At 53.8% G+C, this 19664-nt stretch overlaps 2 protein-coding genes across 8 annotated transcripts in view; one reads left to right on the top strand and one right to left on the bottom strand.

Moving 5' to 3' along the window:
- The first annotated feature begins 4542 nt into the window (after positions 1-4542).
- On the top strand, positions 4543-13077 carry MPND (MPN domain containing). 4 transcript variants are annotated; one of them, XM_036239678.1, is made up of 13 exons: positions 4543-4587; positions 4677-4972; positions 5728-5964; positions 7510-7642; positions 8639-8723; positions 8898-9042; positions 9257-9329; positions 9408-9484; positions 10398-10566; positions 10682-10752; positions 10858-10947; positions 11659-11751; positions 12646-13077. In XM_036239678.1, the coding sequence occupies exons 1-13, from the start codon at positions 4581-4583 to the stop codon at positions 12730-12732; spliced, it is 1563 nt and encodes a 520-aa protein (XP_036095571.1). In that variant the 5' UTR covers positions 4543-4580; the 3' UTR covers positions 12733-13077. The 4 variants fall into 4 exon arrangements, with proteins under 4 accessions (XP_036095571.1, XP_036095572.1, XP_036095569.1 ...); XM_036239679.1 differs by having other exon boundaries at positions 8898-8994; positions 12646-13076; XM_036239676.1 differs by having other exon boundaries at positions 8898-8994; positions 9257-9484.
- Positions 13078-13283: 206 nt separating this feature from the next.
- The window catches only part of SH3GL1 (SH3 domain containing GRB2 like 1, endophilin A2), a 36379-nt gene continuing 29998 nt past the window's right edge, over positions 13284-19664 (bottom strand). The window contains exons 2-10 of one of the 4 annotated variants that reach the window (XM_036239672.1): positions 18980-19048; positions 18573-18645; positions 17511-17654; positions 16886-17019; positions 16532-16690; positions 16113-16216; positions 15441-15565; positions 15195-15251; positions 13284-14699 (exon numbers count right to left, since the gene is read on the bottom strand). In XM_036239672.1, coding sequence (XP_036095565.1) covers positions 14503-14699; positions 15195-15251; positions 15441-15565; positions 16113-16216; positions 16532-16690; positions 16886-17019; positions 17511-17654; positions 18573-18645; positions 18980-19048 — 1062 coding nt within the window. In that variant the 3' untranslated portion in view covers positions 13284-14502. The other 3 variants (XM_036239671.1, XM_036239674.1, XM_036239673.1) reach the window with 3 other exon arrangements.

Here is a 19664-nt window from a genome sequence, read left to right as displayed (position 1 = left end):
TGAGCCACAGCTGGGCAACCTGTACTGCTTTTATTTCCTTTTTGTACTTTATTATGCTGGCTAGAACTTTCAGTACTATGTTGAATAAGAATGGTGAGAGTGGACATCTTTGCCATGTTTCCAATCTTAAGGGGAAACATTTCACCTTTAACCATTAGGTACAATGTTAACTGACGTTTCTAGATGTTCTCCACTAAGTTGAGGTGGTATCTCTCTGCCCTTCCTCTCTTCCTCTCTTTCTAGTTTTATTATTTATTTTTTATTGTAATTTTTTTTTATTATAAGTGGGTGTTGAATTTTGTCAAATGCTTTTTCTGTATCTGTTGATATGATTGTGTTCTTTTCTTCTTCAGCCAATGTATTTGTTTTCTTTCTTTCTTTATCTTTTTATCCTCACCCAAAGACATTTTTGCATTTATTTTCAGATAGAGCAGAGGGAGAGAGAAACACTGATGTGAGAGAGACACATCGACTGGTTGCCATCTACATGACCCCAAACTGGACGGAGGATGAACAGCAACCGAGGTACATGCCCTTAGCAGGATCTGAATCCAGGACTCTCTGGTCCGTGGGCCAACACTCTAACTGCAGCCAAACCAGCCAGGGCTATTTTTAAATAATTTTTTGTTTATTGATTTTAGAGAGAGAGGAAGGGAGAGAGAGAGATAGAAACATTGATGAGAGAGAACATTGATTGGCCGCCTCCTGCATGCACCACACTGGGGATCGGGCCCACAACCTGGGCATGTGCCCTGACCGGGAATTGAACCAGCAACCTCTTGGTGCATGGGTCGACACTCAACCACTGAGCCACACAGACCAGGCCAATGTATTTGTTTTCTATGGCCGCTGTAACAAGTTTACAGCACAGTTAGGGGCTTAAAACAACAAAAATGTATTATCTTACAGCTCTATAGATTAGAAATTCTACAAGGACCTCCCAAAGCTAAAATCAAGGTATTGGCATGGCTACATCTCTTGCTGGAGGCGCAAAGGATAAATGTTTTCTTGTCTTTCCGTCTTCTAGATCCCCTTTCTCATCTACAAGGCCAGTAACACAGGTAAAATCCTCACATCATGTCATTCCCAACTTCTTCCATTGTACCTCTCCCTGACTTTCTCTTCCATTTTTAAGGACCCTTGTGATTACATTGGGATAATCTCTGTATTTTAAAGTCAGCTGATCAGCAACTTTAATTCCATCTGCAATCTTAAATTCTCTTCACCATGTAACCTCACATATTCACAGGTTCTAGGGATTAGGATAGGAACATCTTTAGGGAACCATTATTCTGTCCACCACAGCCTGTGAAGTATGGCGGTTAACACTTACTTTTGAATACTGAACCTACCTTGCATCCCTGGCATAAGCATCACTTGACCATGGTGCATAATTTTTTTCATATATTGCTGAATTTTGTTTCCTAATACTTTGTTAAGGATTTTCCTGTTCCTATTCATGAAGGATATTGTCTTTAATTTTTTTTCTTTGGACCATCCTTATCTGGTTTTAGTATCATGGTAATTAATGCTAGTTTCATCGAATGAATTGGAAGTGTTCCCTCCTCTTCAATGTTCTGGAAGAGGTTATGTAAAAGTGGTGTTAATTCACCCTGGCCGATTTGGCTCAGCGGTTAGAGCGTTGGCCTGCAGTCCAGAGAGACTCGGGTTCGGTTCCCGCTAAGGGTGCGTACCTTGGTTGCAGATTGTCCCCGGCCCTGGTTAGTCGTGCGGGATGTGTCCCTTTCACATTGATGTCTCTCTCTCTCTCTCTCTCTCTCTCTCTCTCCCCCTGCCACTCTACCTAAACAAAAAATGGAAAAATATCCTCGGGTGAGGATAAAAAAAAAACAGTGGTGTTAATTCTTCTTTGAAACTTTGGTAGAATTCATCTGACTATGGAGAGTAAAAAAATTTTTTTAATTGAATTTTACAGAGAGAGAGAAACATCGATTTGTTGTTCCACTTGTTTATGCATTCATTAGTTGCTTCTTTTTTTGTCTTTGTTGTTGTTATTGTTACAGATGCTTCTCCTTTTTCCCCCCATTGGCACCCTCCTCCTGATCATTGGTTGCTTCTTGTATGTGCCCTAACTGGGTTCATCTTGAATTGTCTAATAAAGTTGAGAATATGCCATAAAGGGTTAAGAAGGTCACAGTGGTTAATTTTAAGTTTACTTATCAAAGGCAATGGGGCCCTGGCCGGTTTTGCTCAGTGGTTAGAGCTTTGCTCTGCTAACCAAAGAGTCGTGGGTTTGATTCTGGTCAAGGGCTTGTACCTTAGTTTTGGTTCGGTCTCCAGCCCTGGTCAGGTCATGCGGGAGGCAACCACTAGATGTGTCCCTTTCACATCGATGTTTTTCTCTCTCTCTCTTCCTCTCTCTCCCTCCCACTCTAAACAAAAATGGAAAAGTGTTCTCGGGTGAGGATAAAAAAAAAAGAGAGAAAGAAAAAAATATCATCAGGTGAGGATTTTTTAAAAAGGCAATGGAGAGCCATTGAAGGATGAGCTCGGAAAGGAGGTGATCATAGTTGCATTTTAGAAAGATCCCCTTGAGGCAGGGGTGGAAGATGGACAGTGTGTGCAGTTAGTATGGAGGCCTAAGCCTGAAAGAGATAGCAAGGGTCCAGATGAGAGAGGTATGGCCCTAGGTTTTGGAAGAGAATTGAAGGATAAGTGGGCAAGGACATGGGGGAATAAACTGAAGCTAGACTTTGGGGAGCAAGGTAATGACCAATTGGTGGCAGGAGCCATGGTGGGAGATATGGGGAACTCCAAAAGGAGGCCTGGGCTGGACAAAAAGGTAATATAATAATAATACACAACCAGTGTGGCTCAGTGGTTGAGCATCGACCCATGCACCAAGTGGTTCCGGTTTCGATTCCCAGTCAGGGCATATGCCTAGGTTGTGGGCCTGATCCCCAGTGAGGGGCATGCAGGAGGTGGCCAATCTATGTTCTCTCTCACAGATGTTGCTATCTCTCCCTCTCCCTTCCTCTCTCTAACAGCAATAAAGAAAAAAAAAATTTTTTTAAACTTCATATTTATCCAGCTCTTACAACATGTAAGCCCTGATTCCTAACCCTGAAGTGGAATTATTATCCCCAGAGGGAGACAAGAGAGGTGGAGCCACTTGGCCAAAGTCCCAGAGGTGTGCAGTGGTACAGCAGGATTTGGAGTCAGGTCCGGTCTGATTCCACACCACCCTGGCTGGACGCCCCCGCCCACGCCGCCAAAGCCCTGTGTCCTCTTCCAGACTGGGGTCCGGGTAAACCCATTTGCGGCTGAGCCGAGCCAATGGCTCCCCACAGCTTTGGGGAGCCCCGACCCGGGCTTTTTAACCCTACGAGGGATTGGGGAGATCCGGCGCTGGGAGGTGGCGCTGAGTTATGGAGCAAAGGTCCCAGAACAAGGGCCTGGAACAAAGGACAGGGTTGCAGCCACCAAGCGCAAATCCACCCCGGCTCCGCCCCCCGGTCGGTTTGCTAGGAGGTTGGGGCCGCCCCAGACCCAAGACGCAGGTTTTGATCCGGGAGCTGATTGACTGGTTTAGCACCAAGCCCAACGACTGGTTGGGTAACTGAGGCTGTGGGGTCCTGATGATTGGCCGAGAGCGACGGCTGTCTATTGGCTCAATCGGAGTTCGGCGGAAGCAGCTGTTTAACAACTGATAGGACAGAAAATCAAACGGCTACTGTTTATTGGTTAAAGATGAAATAAATCTCCGACGATTGATTGGCGTACCCCACTCTGGTCCTATAGAGGAATCAATTAGCAGAGGGCCCACCGGAAAGGTGGATATTAACGCTTTAAAGATTGCAGCCGGGCTTGGGCGAATTAGACTCGCCGGGCAGGGCTGCTTCGCATCCTGGCCTGCAGCCCCAGAGCTTAGTTGCTCGTTCTCCCAACGCTTGTTTCTCTCCTGGGCCCACTGACCAAGGCCTGTATGTCCCTCAAGAGAAATAGCTGCCGCTAGCCGGTGTGGTTCGGTGGCTGAGTAGTTGACCCATGAATCAAGGGGTCACTGGTTTGATTCCCGGTCAGGGCACATGCCCAGGTTGCGGGCTTGATCCCCAGTGGGGGGCATGCAGGAGGCAGCCCATGGATGTGTCTATGTCTTTCCCTTCCCCTCTCTCTAAATATCAATAAAAATACATATTAGTAGCTGCGGACCTCTGCTTTCCCCCCTCTTCCTAGTGGGCTGAACTCCCCGCGCCCCCCCCCCCCCCGCCCCGTCCCAGACCTTAATCCTATAGGAGGTGGCCTCGGGTGGAGTCACTAGTCCCCTGAAAACAGAAGTCCGGCGCCTCAGTTTCCTCATTTGTACCTATGAGCTCTCGATTACCACCCTTTCCCATGGAGAGTGGCCTCAGCTTCCCAACTGTCCCGGAAGGTAGAGCTCCCGACTCCCAGTTCCAAATGCCCAGGCCCGGGCCTCAGTTTACCCGCTCGCACCAGCGAGCTGGGCCCCCCACCCGCCCACCGACGGCGGCCAATGGCTGGGTCGCCCCCCGAATTGGGGCGGAGCTGCGTCACGTGCCGGGAAGAAAGAAGCGGGGCGCGGGGTTGGAGCTGCAGCCATGGCAGGTACGACGGGGGAGTTGGCGAGGCGCCGGGCGGGGTGGGTGGACAGACTAGGGGTGCATAGCCCCGCTGCAGCCTGTCGCTGCTTGCAGCTCCGGAACCACTGTCCCCGGCGGGCGGCGCGGGCGAGGAGGCACTGGATGAGGACGAGGATGAAGCGGAGGCCGAAGACCCGGAGAAGCCGGCTGGAGCAAGCGGAACGCGCGGCGGCGGCGGCGGCGGCGGCGGCGGCGGCGGCGGCGGCGGCGGCGGCAGTGGAGGAGGAGCGGGAGCAGGAGGCGGTGGCGGGCCGGGGGGCGCGCTCACCAGGCGCGCGGTCACATTGCGGGTGCTGCTAAAAGACGCGCAACTAGAGCCTGGCACTGGGGTGCTGTCTATCTACTACTTGGTGAGCACTACCCACCCCCCATCCCATCCCACCTGGGGCAAGAAGGTAAACCGAGGCCCAGAGCTCCCTTGCAGCAGGCAGAGCCTGGGAATGGGGAGGGGAAACTGAGGCACCGAACATCCAGTCCCAGCATGAACCCTCCTGGGTGGGGGGACATCGTTCACCAAACACCCCATTCTACAAAGGAGAAACTGGGGCTCAGAGAGGATACCACTGCTTTCTTGGCTGTGTGACCTTGCTCAACCTCTCAGTATCCTAGTATCCTAGTTTCCTCATTTGTAAGTGGGATTTTTTTTTTCTCCTATGGGATTGTATGAGGATTAAATGAATAAAGCGCTCAGCTAGGTGCCTGCTACAAAGTAAGTGCTTTGTGTTTGCTGTTATTACTATTGTTGTTCGGTTTGTGAATGGTGTAATTTGTGAATTGAGCACCTGCTGTATACCAGGCTGTATGTTGTGTATTAGGGACACAGCAATGATCAAGAAAGACCTTGTCCCAGCCTTTTGAGGGCTCGCAGTCCAGTGAGGGGAAGGGGGGACACATAATTGGGTTGTTTTGATCCAAGCTGATCAGGACTGTAACAGTGGACATAGGAGTACTGGAAAGCACATAAGATAGAAAGCTTCTTGGAAGGGGTACTGAAGTGGGAAGTGGGTGCTAAGCCCTGGGACCAGCATGGGATCGGGGAGGACTTCCTGGAAGAGGACTTGGTGGGTACCAGGTCCTGGGCCCAGCCAGCCCACTGTTACTGCAGGGGAAGAAGTTCATGGGGGACCTGCAGCCGGATGGGAGGATCGTGTGGCAGGAAACAGGGCAGGTGTTCAATTCACCCAGTGCCTGGGCCACCCACTGCAAGAAGCTGGTGAACCCGGCCAAGAAGTCAGGCTGTGGCTGGGCCTCCGTCAAGTACAAGGGCCAGAAACTGGACAAGTACAAGGCCGCCTGGCTCCGGCGACACCAGCTCCATGTGCCTGCAGCTGCCGCCGATGAGGTTCGTCCTTTTAGCCTCTTGTATTAAGCCTTAGTCTTTATGATATATAAAATGGAAATGATAACAGTACCATGTGTGTTAGACATATTTAGGTAGATTAAATATATGTATATATATCTTGCTGGCAAGTCTTAAATTTGTAGGGCCACTGACAGGCTGGAAACTCAGGACTTGGTGCTGCAGTCTTGAGGCAGAATTCCTTCTTTTCTGGGAGACCTCAGTTTTGTTTTTTTTTTTTTCATTTTTTGTTCAGATAGAGTGGGAGGGAGAGAGAGGAACAGAGAGAGAGAGAAACATCGACGTGAAAGGGACACATTGAGTGGTTGCCATCCACACGACCCAACCTGGGCCGGGGACAAACTGCAACCGAGGTACATGGCCTTAGCGGGAACCGAACCCGGGTCTCTCTGGACCGCAGGCCGACACTCTAACTGCTGAGCCAAACCAGCCAGGGCGAGACCTGTTTTTGAAGACTGTCTGAGTAAGGGGGGTGTAGGACCTGACATGGATACTGGTCCAGGTGGGCGATGATGGGGTGGACCAGACTGGCCATTGAGGTGGAGAAGAAGTGGTCATGTTCTGGCTAATTTTAAAAGTGGATTTGATGGGATTTGCAGATGGATTAGATATTGGTGTTGAGTTTTGTTCTGAGCAAGTGGGTGAATGGGGTTGCTCTCATCAGAGATGTGGGGATCTGAGAAGGGCGGAGATTTGTGGGGGGACAGTCGGGTACATCATGGCTTTATTGAATGTGAACCCCCTGTGTGGGGACGTTGAGGGGCAGCTGGACTCCGAGTCTGGAGCTCAGGGGAACCCCAGGATGGAGACAGGACTGTGGTGTCATCAGGGTATAGGCAGAGTTAGAGCCCTGAGAGTGGGCCAGGCAGTCCTGAGGAAAGAAGCCCCAGGATCCAGTCCTGGGCAATGAGGGGGAGATGGGGAGGCTGAGGGGACCCTGTAGGGGCCACAGAATCTGGGTGAGTTCAGGGTCCCTGAGGAGTTCCCAGGAGGAAGGGATACTGGTTGGGTCAGATGCTGCTGGGCGAGGGAGAAGGACAGAGACAGATGTGACACAGAGAGGTCACCTTGGCAAGGGAAGTATAGGAGAAAGCAAGAGGAGAGGTTAGTGAGATAATGTAAACATAATCCTTGCAAAGTGCACACTTGCTCAATGGATGAAACAGGGCATATGCTAAATTCTTCACACACTTTAACCTATTTCACCCAGCTGCCAATGCTATTGGGCTAGAGGTCATTGTGCTGTTTTACAGATGACCATAGAGCTCATAGAGCTCATAGAGGTTAGGGCGCTTGCCTAAAGTCATACAGCTTGTTCAGGATTCAAACCTGAGTCAGCCACAAGGAGCCCAGGCCTGTGCTGCACCACAGCCTTAGGCCGCCTCCGCTCACCCCCTCCCTCTAGTGGACACCTGGGGCAACGGCAGGGGCGCAAGACAGGCGGGCCCGCGGTCTGGGTGGAACTTGGGGAGGGTGGGGTGCGCTCAGCTGAGGGTGCTGTCGCTGTCCTCACCCCCACCCCACCAGAGCCCAGCCAGTGAAGGGGAGGAGGAGGAGCTGCTGATGGAGGAAGAGGAGGAAGAGGTTCTGACAGGCGTCTCAGCGGAGGATAAAAGTCGAAGACCACCTGCGAAGGGCCCATCAGAGCCTGCCCACCCTGGTGAGAGGCCTGAGGGAGGGGAAGAGGCAGGGCAGGTGGCATGCAGAACTCAGGTGCAGGAGGAGGCTGAGCACAAGTCTGGCCTTTTCCTCAGCGTCCCCAAGATACCTGGCTGACTTCCCAGCCCACAAATTTCACTCTCACTGACTTCTTAAGCTCTAATGCTGGATTTCTTGATCCCACTGCCCACTTTCTTAATGTGCTGCCTGATTTCTTTGTTCCCCAGTAGGATTTCTTTGCCTTGTTGTCTGATTTCTAAACTTGCTGCCTAATCCTGCCCCCCTCCACCCCCCTGGTTTTCTGAAGTCCTTACCTGATTTCCTGAGCCCTTCACCTGATTTTAAATCTCTGTCCAACTTGTCAACCTGCCACCTGATTTTCCAGTCCCACTGCCTTATTTTATTTTTTTTGTTAATCCTCACTGGATATTTTTTCCATTGATTTTCAGAGAGCGTGGAAGGGGTGGGGAGAGATAGATAAAGGCAGGCAGGCAGGCAGGCACACTGATGAGAGAGACATCGATTGGCTTCAAACTTGCATCCCAGGTACTCGCCCTTGACTGGGAATCAAATCCCTGACCCTTCGGTGCATGGTCCACTGAGCCAAACCAGCCAGGGCAGCACTGCCTTATTTATTTTAATCCTCACTCGAGGACATTTTTGCATTTATCTTCAGATAGAACAGGAGGGAGAGAGGGGGGAAGAGAGAGAGAAACATCCACGTGAGAGAGACAAATCGACAGGTTGTCACCCACATGACCCCAACAGGGGCCAGGGACAAACTGCAACCAAGGTAAGTGCCCTTAGCAGGAACCGAACCTGGGACTCTAGTTCGCAGGGCCGACGCTCTAACCGCTGAGCAAACCAGCCAGGGCTCCACTGCCTTATTTTTAAGGCTGTTTCTGGGGTTTCTTTCTCGGGTTGCCTTGTCTTGTTTTCCAGTTCAAGGCTGGGGAGGGACTGACGTTGCCCTTTTTTCCTTAACCCCACCGGGCAGAGGCTACACCCCTGGGGAAGCGAGTGGAAAACAAGATCCGGGTACCAGTGCGATACTGCATGTTGGGCAGTCGTGACTCTGCCAGGTCAGATTTGCCACGTCCACCACACCATCCTGTTTACACGAGCTCTTGTCAGGATTGGCCGGGAGGGGGGTTGGGGGGACAAGGCCTCATATCCTCAGAGCTGGCTTGGGGTAGGATGGGCTCAGGAGCCAGTCTAGGGGTTTCTGAAGCTGTGGGACCCTCTGGCTCCTACAGGAATCCCCATACCCTGGTGGAAGTAACATCCTTTGCAGCCATCAACAAGTTCCAGCCATTCAATGTGGCCATCTCCAGCAACGTGCTGTTCCTGCTGGTGTGTGCCCAGCTCCTACCTTGTCCCTTGTGGGCCAGGGGCTCCCAGGTCTGGGCAGAGGGCTGGGGTGCTTTGGAAGGAGGGAGGATCCTGGAATGTCAGCTCCATGTGGGTGGGGACTTTGCTCACAGATGCTCAATGTTTGAATGAAGGAAGAGGTGGGAGGGCTGGCCCTTGCCCATTACAAGGGCCCTGGACTCCCAGGATGGAGTTGGGTCTGGGTGCAGCCTGAGCATGACTTCTGATGTTACCTCTTCCCCAGGACTTCCACAGCCACCTAACTCGCAGCGAGGTCGTGGGGTACCTGGGGGGCCGCTGGGACATCAACAGCCAGAGTGGGTATTTGGGGCCAAGTGGGCAGGGGGATGTTGGGGGCTGGGCCGATGTCCATGCCTTCTCCCTGCTCTGTGCAGTGCTCACAGTGTTGCGAGCCTTCCCCTGTCGCAGCCGGCTGGGGGACGTGGATACTTCTGCCACCATAGAAGAGGAGGTGAGGGAACACACTGGGTGGAGCATTCTGGGGTGGGCTGAGTGGACACAGCTCTCCTGGCTACTGTGTCCAGGCAGCTAGCAGAGTCAATGCTCAAAAAATGTGCAAATGAGTGTGTGTGACCCCGTCCCCACTTGGCACCTAGTAAGGGTTGGATACATTTTAACTGCCATTTTTTTCCCCTTTATTGATTTTAAAGAGAGAGGAAGGGAGAGGGGGAGAGAGAGAAACATTGATGAGAGAGAACATCGATTGGCCACCTCCGACATGCACCCCACTGGGAATCGGGCCCACAACTTGGGCATGTGCCCTGACTGGGAATCGAACTGGCGATCTTTTGGTGTATGGGTGGACACTCAATCACTGAGCCACACCGGCCATGCCATTCTTAGTAATGCTTTCTCATGTTTCTTAGTATGCACTTGGCACTATGCTGTGCTCTATACCCACCTGCTTGTGGCCCCATCTGTGTTCCTTGGACAGGTGAATAGATGTTGATTTAGTGAGAATGGTTCTCTTTCTGCCCCTGCTTGCTTCCACTTGAAGGCATCTGGGAATGCCCGTGCCTGCTCACATGCATGCATATCCACCTCTTTATTTAACTATTTTATTGAACATATACTATGTGCCCGGCGTTGTTTCATGAGTTGGGGACAGCAGGGAACAGAACTTTTACCTTTGCTTCATGACAGGTGCATCTTTTTTATGTATTTGTTGACCATCTGCTCACTGGACTCTGTTAGGGAGGGGTAGGGTCTCTCTTGGCCCCTGTTATGTCCATAGGCCTGGTACATAGCACGTTCTCATTATGTGCTGCCTACACATGGGGCTGATGGTGCCAGCAGTACTGGCTGCAGGGATTGGTGGGAACACAAGGCTGGTAGGGCCCCCAGCTCCCTGCCTCTGCCCCCAGATTTACCAGAGCCTGCTCCTGCGGGGCCTGTCCCTGGTGGGCTGGTACCACAGCCACCCACACAGCCCTGCGCTGCCGTCGCTGCAGGACATCGACACGCAGATGGACTACCAGCTGCGGCTGCAGGGCTCCAGCAATGGTTTCCAGCCCTGTCTTGCCCTGCTCTGCTGTAAGTCCCTGCTGGGGGAAGGTGTTTGAATGTGGGCACGCATGCATCTCCCTTCTGGACCTTGAGGGCCCTCCCTGCCAGCTGGCCGACCCAGCCCCCCTCACTCCTCCTGCAGCTCCTTACTACTCTGGCAACCCAGGCCCTGAGTCCAAGATCTCCCCCTTCTGGGTGATGCCACCCCCTGAGGTAGGCAGTGCTCCTTGGGAAGGCCAAGGGTCGACGTGCTGGGTGTGGGTCATGGGGTGAGAGGCTTTGGGGTAGCTGGTGGTGACTGGCTGGTGTCTCTGCCAGCAAAGGCCCAGTGACTATGGTATCCCCATGGACGTGGAGATGGCTTATGTCCCAGACAGCTTCCTGACTAACGACATTCTTCACGAGATGGTGAGCTCACTCTCAGGTAGGGTGGGTGTACCCCACCCCTAGGGGCGGGCAGGGGCTGAAAGTGCCTAGCTGGACACACAGGACAAGGAAGCCATGGCTAAATGTGTCACATGAGGGCCCTGGTCAGGCTCCTCTCTGAAGATAATCACCTGTGGTTCTTAGAATCAAGTCCCAGGTCCTTGCAGCAGCAACCCCCTCGACCACCTGCTCACCCACCAGGTCTCCTACTTGTTCTGGAACACACTAGAGATGCTCCATCTAGGACCTCTGCACCTGCCACAGTTTTTCCAAGTGGAGACACATGGAGCACTTCAGGTGTTACCTAAGTGGTTTATAATGCCCGTGGCTTAACAGGTATTTAAAAAACGGAGCTAGTTCGCTATACCTATGATTTCACGGATATTATTAGAATGAGGCTCTAGCAGAGAGCTATGTCAGGCCTGTGTGAAATAAAGAATCACGTTCAGCCTGCCTCCCTGGGCCTCTGGGGGAGTTCCCTCTCCCCCTCCAGAAACCTGCTAGCTCCCTTCCATCTACTGGGTGGCACTCCTGAGTGGTCTCGCTCGTGGTGAGCGGTACTGTCTGCTTGTTGCATTAGCCTCACAGCCCTCATGATAGGTATCGGCAGTGCCTGTCCTGTTCACTGCTGGATCCCAGTGCCTGGTGTGGGGAGACGAGAGTGAGGGGTCCCAACCACACCCTGTCCTGTAGATGCTGCTGGTGGAGTTCTACAAGGGTGCCCCTGACCTGGTGAGGTTCCAGGAGCCCTGGAACCAGGAGCACACCTACCTTGACAAGCTGAAGGTAAGACTTCTACCCAAAGCCCATGTGAAACCCTCCAGTAGGAAGACAGTTCTTGGGGAACCCCCAAGAATATATCCATGAGCAGCCTGAGAAACAGTGATTTCCTAACTTGTTCTGTACAAAAGTATTTCAGCTGGAAATTAACACTGCTAAGTGGGGATGGGAGGAGGAAAAAAATCACCATCAAAATGTAGATGAAATGTTAAAGTCCCTTAGACCCCAGGACCTTGGGACAGCCCAGCTGGAGAAGCTGCTCTGGACCCCAGTTCATTCTGTGGGCACCCACAGAGCGTGTGGAGGTTCTGACCTATTTAGAGCCTTGAGAGCAGCAGGTGTTGTGAACGTGTACACTGGCCCCACAGGTAGTGGGACATTTAAATGAGGCTTCTGGTGGCCTCCTCTGTGTGTCTGACTTATTTCCTGCTTAAGGCATTCTCAGAAGACATTCAACTTGCTTTGCACAGAAACACAGTTTCACACATTTGCTTTTGTTCAACCTTTTAAAGAAAACTGACTAGGGCTACAACTTGTTCCTGGTCACCTCCCACCCAGGCACTGGGCTTCTGGTGGGAGTGGCCATCTGCTGTCTTTGAGGCCCCAGAGCTGGGTGGCTCTCAGCAGGCGTGGGATCCAGGCGGGGGTGACAGCAGGATTTGGAAAATGCAAATGACCCCTTCACCTCAAACTTTAGTCAACTGGGCCTTAAGTTACTCAACACCCCTTCTGTTAAAAAGAAAGCATTGCTTTAGGGACACCACAGTGTACCTTGGGTAGGTAACCCCTCTGCCAGATGGTAGCACTTGGGCCTTGGGAGGGGGTGGGGCAGGAGTGGGATGCCAGGCCAGGCCAGGACTGCTGGGCATAGTCCTGAGGCACCAGTCCTGCTTGTTTCAGATCTCCCTGGCCAGCAGAATGCCCAAAGACCAGGGCCTGTGCCATGTGCTGGAGCAGGTTTACAGCATCCTCAAGCAAGGGAACTGAGGGCACTGGCCTCTGAGGACCTGAGAGGCCTCCTGGTCAGACTCTGAGCACACCCCCACACCACACTCCTGGAAGCTCTGGGTGAGGGGGAACAGGTTTAGGGGCTTTGTTTGCAACTGTGTTGCTCCATTCCTGTGGGACTGAGCTGTGCGATGGCAGCAGCTCATATAATAAAGAAAAGAGAAGCAAACAGCCAGGCGTGTGTCTCGCCCTGAAGTGGGGTCCCCAGCACTTGCTGCTGGGAGTGCAGGCTGCTGTCTGGGCAGTGGAGTGTTCACGCAGCTGTTGTCCTGTCCTGGGGCTGTGGGGAGGGGAGTCTTGGGAACATACCTCCCATGCTGGTGATTGGATACATGACAACCACCCTTCCTGGACTTGCTGTGGGGCTGGTGCCCACTCCAGGAGTGGGCTCTGGGTAGGGGCCTTTGGGTGGGCAGCCATGTAGGCCATGTCCTGACCAGAGACCCCTCAGGAGGTCTGTGGGTGTCCCAGTGAGCAGAAGGCCTGCCCTGCACAACCAGGCAAGAGACTGTAGAAAGAGACATTTAATACTTTTTTTAAAAAAAAAATCAGGATTACATTTCCATCTGCCCTAGACTGTGACCAAGGCTATGCTGCTTGTCTTGGTCCGGATGCCTGTGTCTCTCCCACCGACAGTGGGGAGGGGGGCCTTGGGGAAGAGCAGAGCCTGGTGTCACGGGGCTGTGCAGGGTCACTGAAGGAAGGGAATGTGAACTGGGCCTGAGGTCCCCTGACTGAGCCAATTTCAGATTAGGAAAGAGGGGAAGCGGATGCAGGGCTGGGCCCTGCTGGTCTGGGCCCTGCTGGTCTGGGCAGCTGCCTACCTTGGTCTGGAGGAGACAGTTGGGAACACTGTCAACAGGGGGACGGCAGCCAGCTTGGGATGGGGGAGGCCCTGTGACCCGCCCCAGGATGACCCCAGCAGCCAGGGGTCTGGGAACATTCATTCATCAAAGCCTTTGTGCTTGACCATCAGCAGAGTGGAAACTGGGGGCTCCCATGGTCCCGTGTGTGGGGTGTCAGTGTGTGCGCGTGCATAGTTGGTAGTGGCAGCTTGTGCCAGAGAGAAACGTTCCATGTGCTTGGTTGGGGATAGGGCACCCTGCAGGTGGGGGCAGAGGGAGCCCGGGGTAGGGTGGTGGGCATGGATGTGTGGGGTTCAGTACACTGCAGCTGAGGAGAGGGCCTGTCCATAGGGACCCAGCCCGAGGATCCCTGGGGGAGCCCTCCTAGATAGGTGGCATCTGTGGGCATGCAGGTGCCTGACAAGGAGTGTTTTGGGGGAATTTAAAAGCAGGTTGATGAGCCTGGGCCAAGGGTCCTGCTTGGACTACCCCATCACACTTTCAGAAAATTTGCTCACAGTAAGGGTGGGTCAGAGTGGGCTGGGCCCCAGTGTGAAGGGGACAGAGGAGAAGTGTGTGTCTTTGAGTGGAGGGGACCACCCAGAGTTACCAGTCCTGGAGGAGGCAGGATGAAGTTAGTGTTTCTAAGAGCACCTTAGTGTTAACCCCCTCAGGGCGGTGGAGCCCCAGACGGCTACATGGAGTGGGGAGGGGAGCCCCCCCCACCACTATGGGTGAGGACTAGTGTAAACAGGGCCCCTGGCTCCCCGCCTGGCCCTGCGGCCTCAAGTCCCTAGTGCCCCAGAAATACCTCAGGAGGCCCTGGGAGGAGCACTACCCTTGCTGCGCTTCGGGCCAAGTGGAATACAGGCGATCTGGACAGAGGGTGGGCAGGCTGATGCTGTCACTGAGGCAGGGGCACCAGCACCTCCACATAGCTCAGGGGGAAGAAGCCCGACTGGCCATGGAGCATGCCCTCGTACCAGTTCTCGTCGATCTGGTTGGTCAGCGTGATGATGTCACCCTCGTGGAAGCCCAGCTCCCCATCATTCTCAGGCTCAAAGTCATATAGTGCCTTGCAGCTTGGCTGGTCCAAGGGCGCTGGGGTGGGCAGAAGATGAGTGTAAATTCTGTGTGTCCAGGTTCAGACCCCACCCGCTCCTGCTGCCTCGCTGTGCCTGTTTCCCCTAAGGAGAGCTGCTCCTTCCTCTTGCTCCCCAGGATTGTTGGGAATAAGAAACAAGTGACATGAAGGATGGAAAGGGCTGTAAGTGGTTCCCACAATGCTCCTGGGAAGAGTTGGGAACACACAGTGCCATTAGGATGACGGGATGATCAGAGCCCATTGCCCTCAGGCTGCTGCTCAGAAAACCTAGTCACTGGGTGCTCTGGACGCTCTTAGCAGCCTGTTTTGCACGGGGAGGCTGAGGCCCACAGAGGCAGAGGCCTGCCACAGGGTGCCTAGCTCCTTCCCTGCTTGAGGGACTGAGAGGACCAACCACAGCAGCTGCCCACTTCTACCAGAAAAGGGGAGTCAGAAAGACCTTCCAGAACAGACTGGAAGGCACTGTTATAAACTGAGGCAGGGGGACTCACGCATGCTCCTGCTGGGGGTCCGGATAGGCTTGTCGGAAGATCGGAAGGATGATGAGGCTGCTTGTAAACAAAACACACAGGTGGGCTGAGAGTGCTGGGCTGGGGCCTGGGTCCCATCTCTGGGGACCCCTTTTGCAGAGGGCCAGGGGGTGGGCAGGAGGCACCTGGCCCTACCATTTGGATGGGCAGCAGGCTGGGGTCTATCTCTGAGGACCTGAGACAGTGTGGACCCCTCCCACTCCTTACCTGTGATCTTGGGGGCCGGGGCGCAGGGGAAGCCACCGTTAGACTGTTCAGGCTCTCCAAGGTCAAAGGGCTCCCGAGGCTTGGGCTTATACTCGCGCTTAGGGCGCGAAGAGGCTTCCCGCATCCTGCCAGTGAAGGGGGAAGTGTGAGCAGCTGCAGAACCTGCATGACCCAGGGTGCTGCTGCCACATGGGCAGTGGGGCGCTGGGGAGGTTGTGAGGTGGACACAACACACGGAAATCTGGGGGACACCCTGGGCTGTAGCCCCAGAATCGAGTATTTTTTCAGATTGCTGGTCAGCTGGGTCCTGCTGAAGCCCCTTGGCCCCAAACCACTGCCAACCAAGGAGACTGGCAGTGGAGGAAGTGGGGTCAGCCCTGGGTGAGCTGCCTCCTGTCCCTTCAGGCTGTCTTCCGTTCCCCAGCCACTCCTTCAGAGGCCAGGACAAGCCCGAGGAGATCATGTTCCCTTGTGGGACCCCAACTCCCACCCTCACAGCCCAGAGATTACGAAAAGCCAGCCACTAGGCTCTGGACAGGCTGGGCTGTTAGGGGGAGGTGTGCAGGCAATCTCAATGGCCAGCTCAGGAATTCACAGCAGGGACTCCAGGTTTCCAAGGACCCCACAACCACAAGGCTTTCCCTGGCCAGCACAGAGTGGGAAGGAGCTCACCTTCGTTTCAGCTTGTTAGCCAGCTCGTCCAGAATCTGCACAGCCTGCCGGTGGTATTCCAGCTGGGCGTCCACCAGGGCAGAGAGCTGGCTCACCTGCTCAATCTGTAAGCAACCAGCCAGAGCTGAAGAGGGGGCTGCCCTCTAACCCCCATCTCCACTCTAGCTCCTGCAAGAAGTCTCTCAGACTGCTCCAGGCACTGGTGCCCAGAGGACCTTTGAACTGCAGCTGAAGAACAGTGAAGGGCCTGAAAAGACCCAAAGACTCAGGGTGCCAGTGCTGCCCACTTCCAGTCCTTGTTCCCCCTCCATTTCCTTTACCCTCTAAACGGGCATTGAGCCCTTGTGGAAGCTGGCATCCCTGCTGGCCTCCTCATTTTAAGGGCTTCCCAAGGGTGGTCCCCAGGCCCATGGACATACGTCAGTCTCCAGGAGGTTGTGCATGCTGGTCTCGGCCACCTCCTTGGACTCTTCGAACTTCTCCAGGGCCTGGCGCAGCTCCTCATCGGGGATCTTGCCCTGCCGCTTCTTCTTATAGTCAAAGTCTAGGCGGCGGCCCTCCAGCTTCTTCAGGTGGTGCTGGGGACAGGGATGAGGGTCACACTGCAGGGCCAACCCAATGCCCTGCAGCCCTTCTCACTGCAAGTATGCACGGAGGTGGACCAAGGTGGGGCCCAGGAAGGAAAGAGGCTCACTGTCTGAGTGAGGGAGCTGTGAGGGATCCCTGAGGGCTATACTCGGAGTGGGGGTGAGGGACAAGCCATCAAGGTGTACCTGGATCTCCTTCAGGTCTTTGTCGCACAGGTTCTGGAGGGGATCGATGAAATTCTGCTTGACCTCTATGTCCAGGGAGTCCTTTACCTCAGCCAGGCACTTCATGGACTCCCCTGCATCCAGAAGGGCATCACCTGTGGAAGGGGAGGGGTGGGGGAAGAAGTCATGATGGGATGCCTTGGCCTATGGGGCCAAGACACCCCCAACTTCTAAACTGACCCCAAAGCTAAGGACCTGGACCAGAATTCAGAGCAACAGACCGTAGTCTGAATCTGAGCCACAGTGGTGTGGGACAATCTGCCCTTCCACACTTTTACAAGGGACCATATTTGCCCTGAACAAGCTGTGGCATGAGGGGTGGGGGGCTTCCCTAAGCCTTAACACTTCAGGCAGGGTTGGGATTCTCCCTCATCCCCATGGGGGACACAGAGGGGCTTTCTCAGAAGCTTCAGTTGCTTTCATCCAGGGACCGGCCAGCACTACAGAAGATTCTGGAGCTATGGGAGGGGAGTGACCTCCTGCTCACCAGTGTGGGGAAGCTCTGGCCTTTCCTCCCTCTGCCTGGCTGCCTACCCATGCAACTCTGCTGAGGCCGGAGGCCTGAGTCCTTCATGCCTGCCCTTACCGAAGTTGGACTCGCCACCCAGCTCCTTCCCATGACGAATCATGCATTCGCCAAGCAGGCCCTCCGACTGCGGGTAGCCAGGATTCTTCACCTGCCCACGGATCTTGGATACTGTGTTGAGCATTGTCAGCTTGGCCCGCGAGGCTGGAACAGAATGGGCCAGGTGGGCATGTGGGTAGTCTCTCCAGGAGCCACCAGGCCTGGGTTTGGCCAGATCTGCCAGCTGCCTCTCTCTGGCCTGGGTGCGACCCCTCTCCCCCAAGGCCAATGTATTTCTAAAGTACTCCCTTGGCCCAAGGAACCTTGGTTGCCATGCCTGCTGACAACCAGGCTATGAGACAAAGCCTGAGCAGACTTGCCCTCTTCTGCTCTTCTTGGCCACAAAGGATCATGGGCAGTGGGTGGGAGTGATCAGCTCCTCAGGAGACCTCAGGGCCTCCTCATCCTGGAGCATGGCTCTGATTGAGCCCCTCCCCTCTATGGCTTGGTGGAGTAGCACCCTAGAGAAGTGGTGGTGGGCAGGTACAGGCATCCCACACGTGGATATCTGCCTGAGTTGGGGGAGGAACTGTGCGCACACCTCTGCCCACTTGGGTCTGTCCTGGCACAGGCCTTGAATGGAGATGCCTGGGTTTGCTACATCCATTGCCTCCTACTATGGGAACTAGCATTTGGATTTTCCTTGAGGGAGGGTCCCCATTTCCCTCTCATCCTAGGAGACCCCACTTCATGCTCCAAAGGTGGGCACGTAGCTGGGGCCTGGCAAACTAGGATGAGAACCCAATTCAAATTTGTTCAATGAATCAGTTGGGGGTGGGGGAAGATGCTCCTTTCTGCTGGCACTGTTAGCTGCAGTGATGATTTAAGTCTGGGAATGACACAAGAAAGAGCTGCCAGATGATGCAAAAAGGAAATGCATGGCCCCAAGTACATCCTTTAGATCCCTGGATTCAGCCATGCCTAAAATCCACCCACTCCATGACATTTCAGTTTTGTGATCCCTTACATTCCTTCTTCATGCTGTGGTAACCGGAAGAACTTGCAGCTAGCTGGTGCCCCTACCTGGGTTGGGCTGCAGATATTCAATGGTTCTGGCCAGCACTTCCACCACAGCCTTGCTGGTAACATCCACCTTCTGTAAAGAGAGGCAGCATGTGCGGTTTCAAAACCACCGGGGTGCCCAAGGCCAAACCAGGGGCCCCTGGATAGTCCTTGCCCTGCTCCCTAGTCCCTGCCTGCCTCAGAGCCCACGTAAGAACTACCCACTGCTGTGAGGGCTGCCTGGCCGCCCTGTTTTCATTACACTGTGTCCCCGTTGCCTGACCAGGGCTGTGGGATGCCTGATACCTACCTAGTCCATCCTGATAAGCCTCATTCCCCTACCCACACCAGATGTCAGAGCTGGGCCTCATGAGGGTCTCGGTAAATAGTGCCAGGCATTAGACAGGGCATACCACTTTCCCCATTACCTTCTCCATTTCTTTGAAGTCATCGTCAAGCTTGGTCCCTTCAGCCCCTCCGACCTTCTCACTGACCAGCTGGGGAACAAAAGGAGGTAAGAGAGTTAGTTTCAGAAAAGGAGGAGACAAGGCGCCAGGATGCTTTCCATTGCTGCTGGGAGGTCAAGGGATCAGAACAGGCATGATGGCTCCCCAGGGATGCTGAATGCAGCAACCAAGGGCAAGACTGGTGGCCAAGTGCCCTGGCTCCAAATCCAAACACTCCTTCAATGAGGGCGGGGGCACTTTCCCTTGGTAGGAATCTCAGAGACCACTGGGTATGGCAAATCCCCTAAAATGCATCCTCTGGGGGAGGCAGGGCTGGCACCTGAAAGGCAAGCAGGTCTGCAGTGGAAAGGAGGTCCTATGGCTGAGTGAACATGGGAAATGCCATGTTTGACAAGAGCTGAGAGGGAGGGAGAGACTTGCTCTGTGGGCCAAATGTTATGGTGCCTGGAAGTAATTTCTCACACATGTGTGTGCATGCACACAAATCTGAACAGCAGAATGTGATGTTCAATTTCTCATGTTTTAGTCACAGGCACTCATGCACACATGGCACATACACAGACGCACTCACTACATTTCCTGATAACCAGCAGAAGTTTCCCACCCACACATGAAAACCTCTCCTGGGGCCCATGAAGATGCTTAG

The sequence above is a fragment of the Molossus molossus genome, unplaced genomic scaffold (assembly GCF_014108415.1).
Source record: "Molossus molossus isolate mMolMol1 unplaced genomic scaffold, mMolMol1.p scaffold_m16_p_4, whole genome shotgun sequence".
Classification (NCBI taxonomy): Eukaryota; Metazoa; Chordata; class Mammalia; order Chiroptera; family Molossidae; genus Molossus; species Molossus molossus.
The sequence above is the reverse complement of the archived record's forward strand: the minus strand, read 5'-3'. Positions and strand labels throughout refer to the sequence as shown.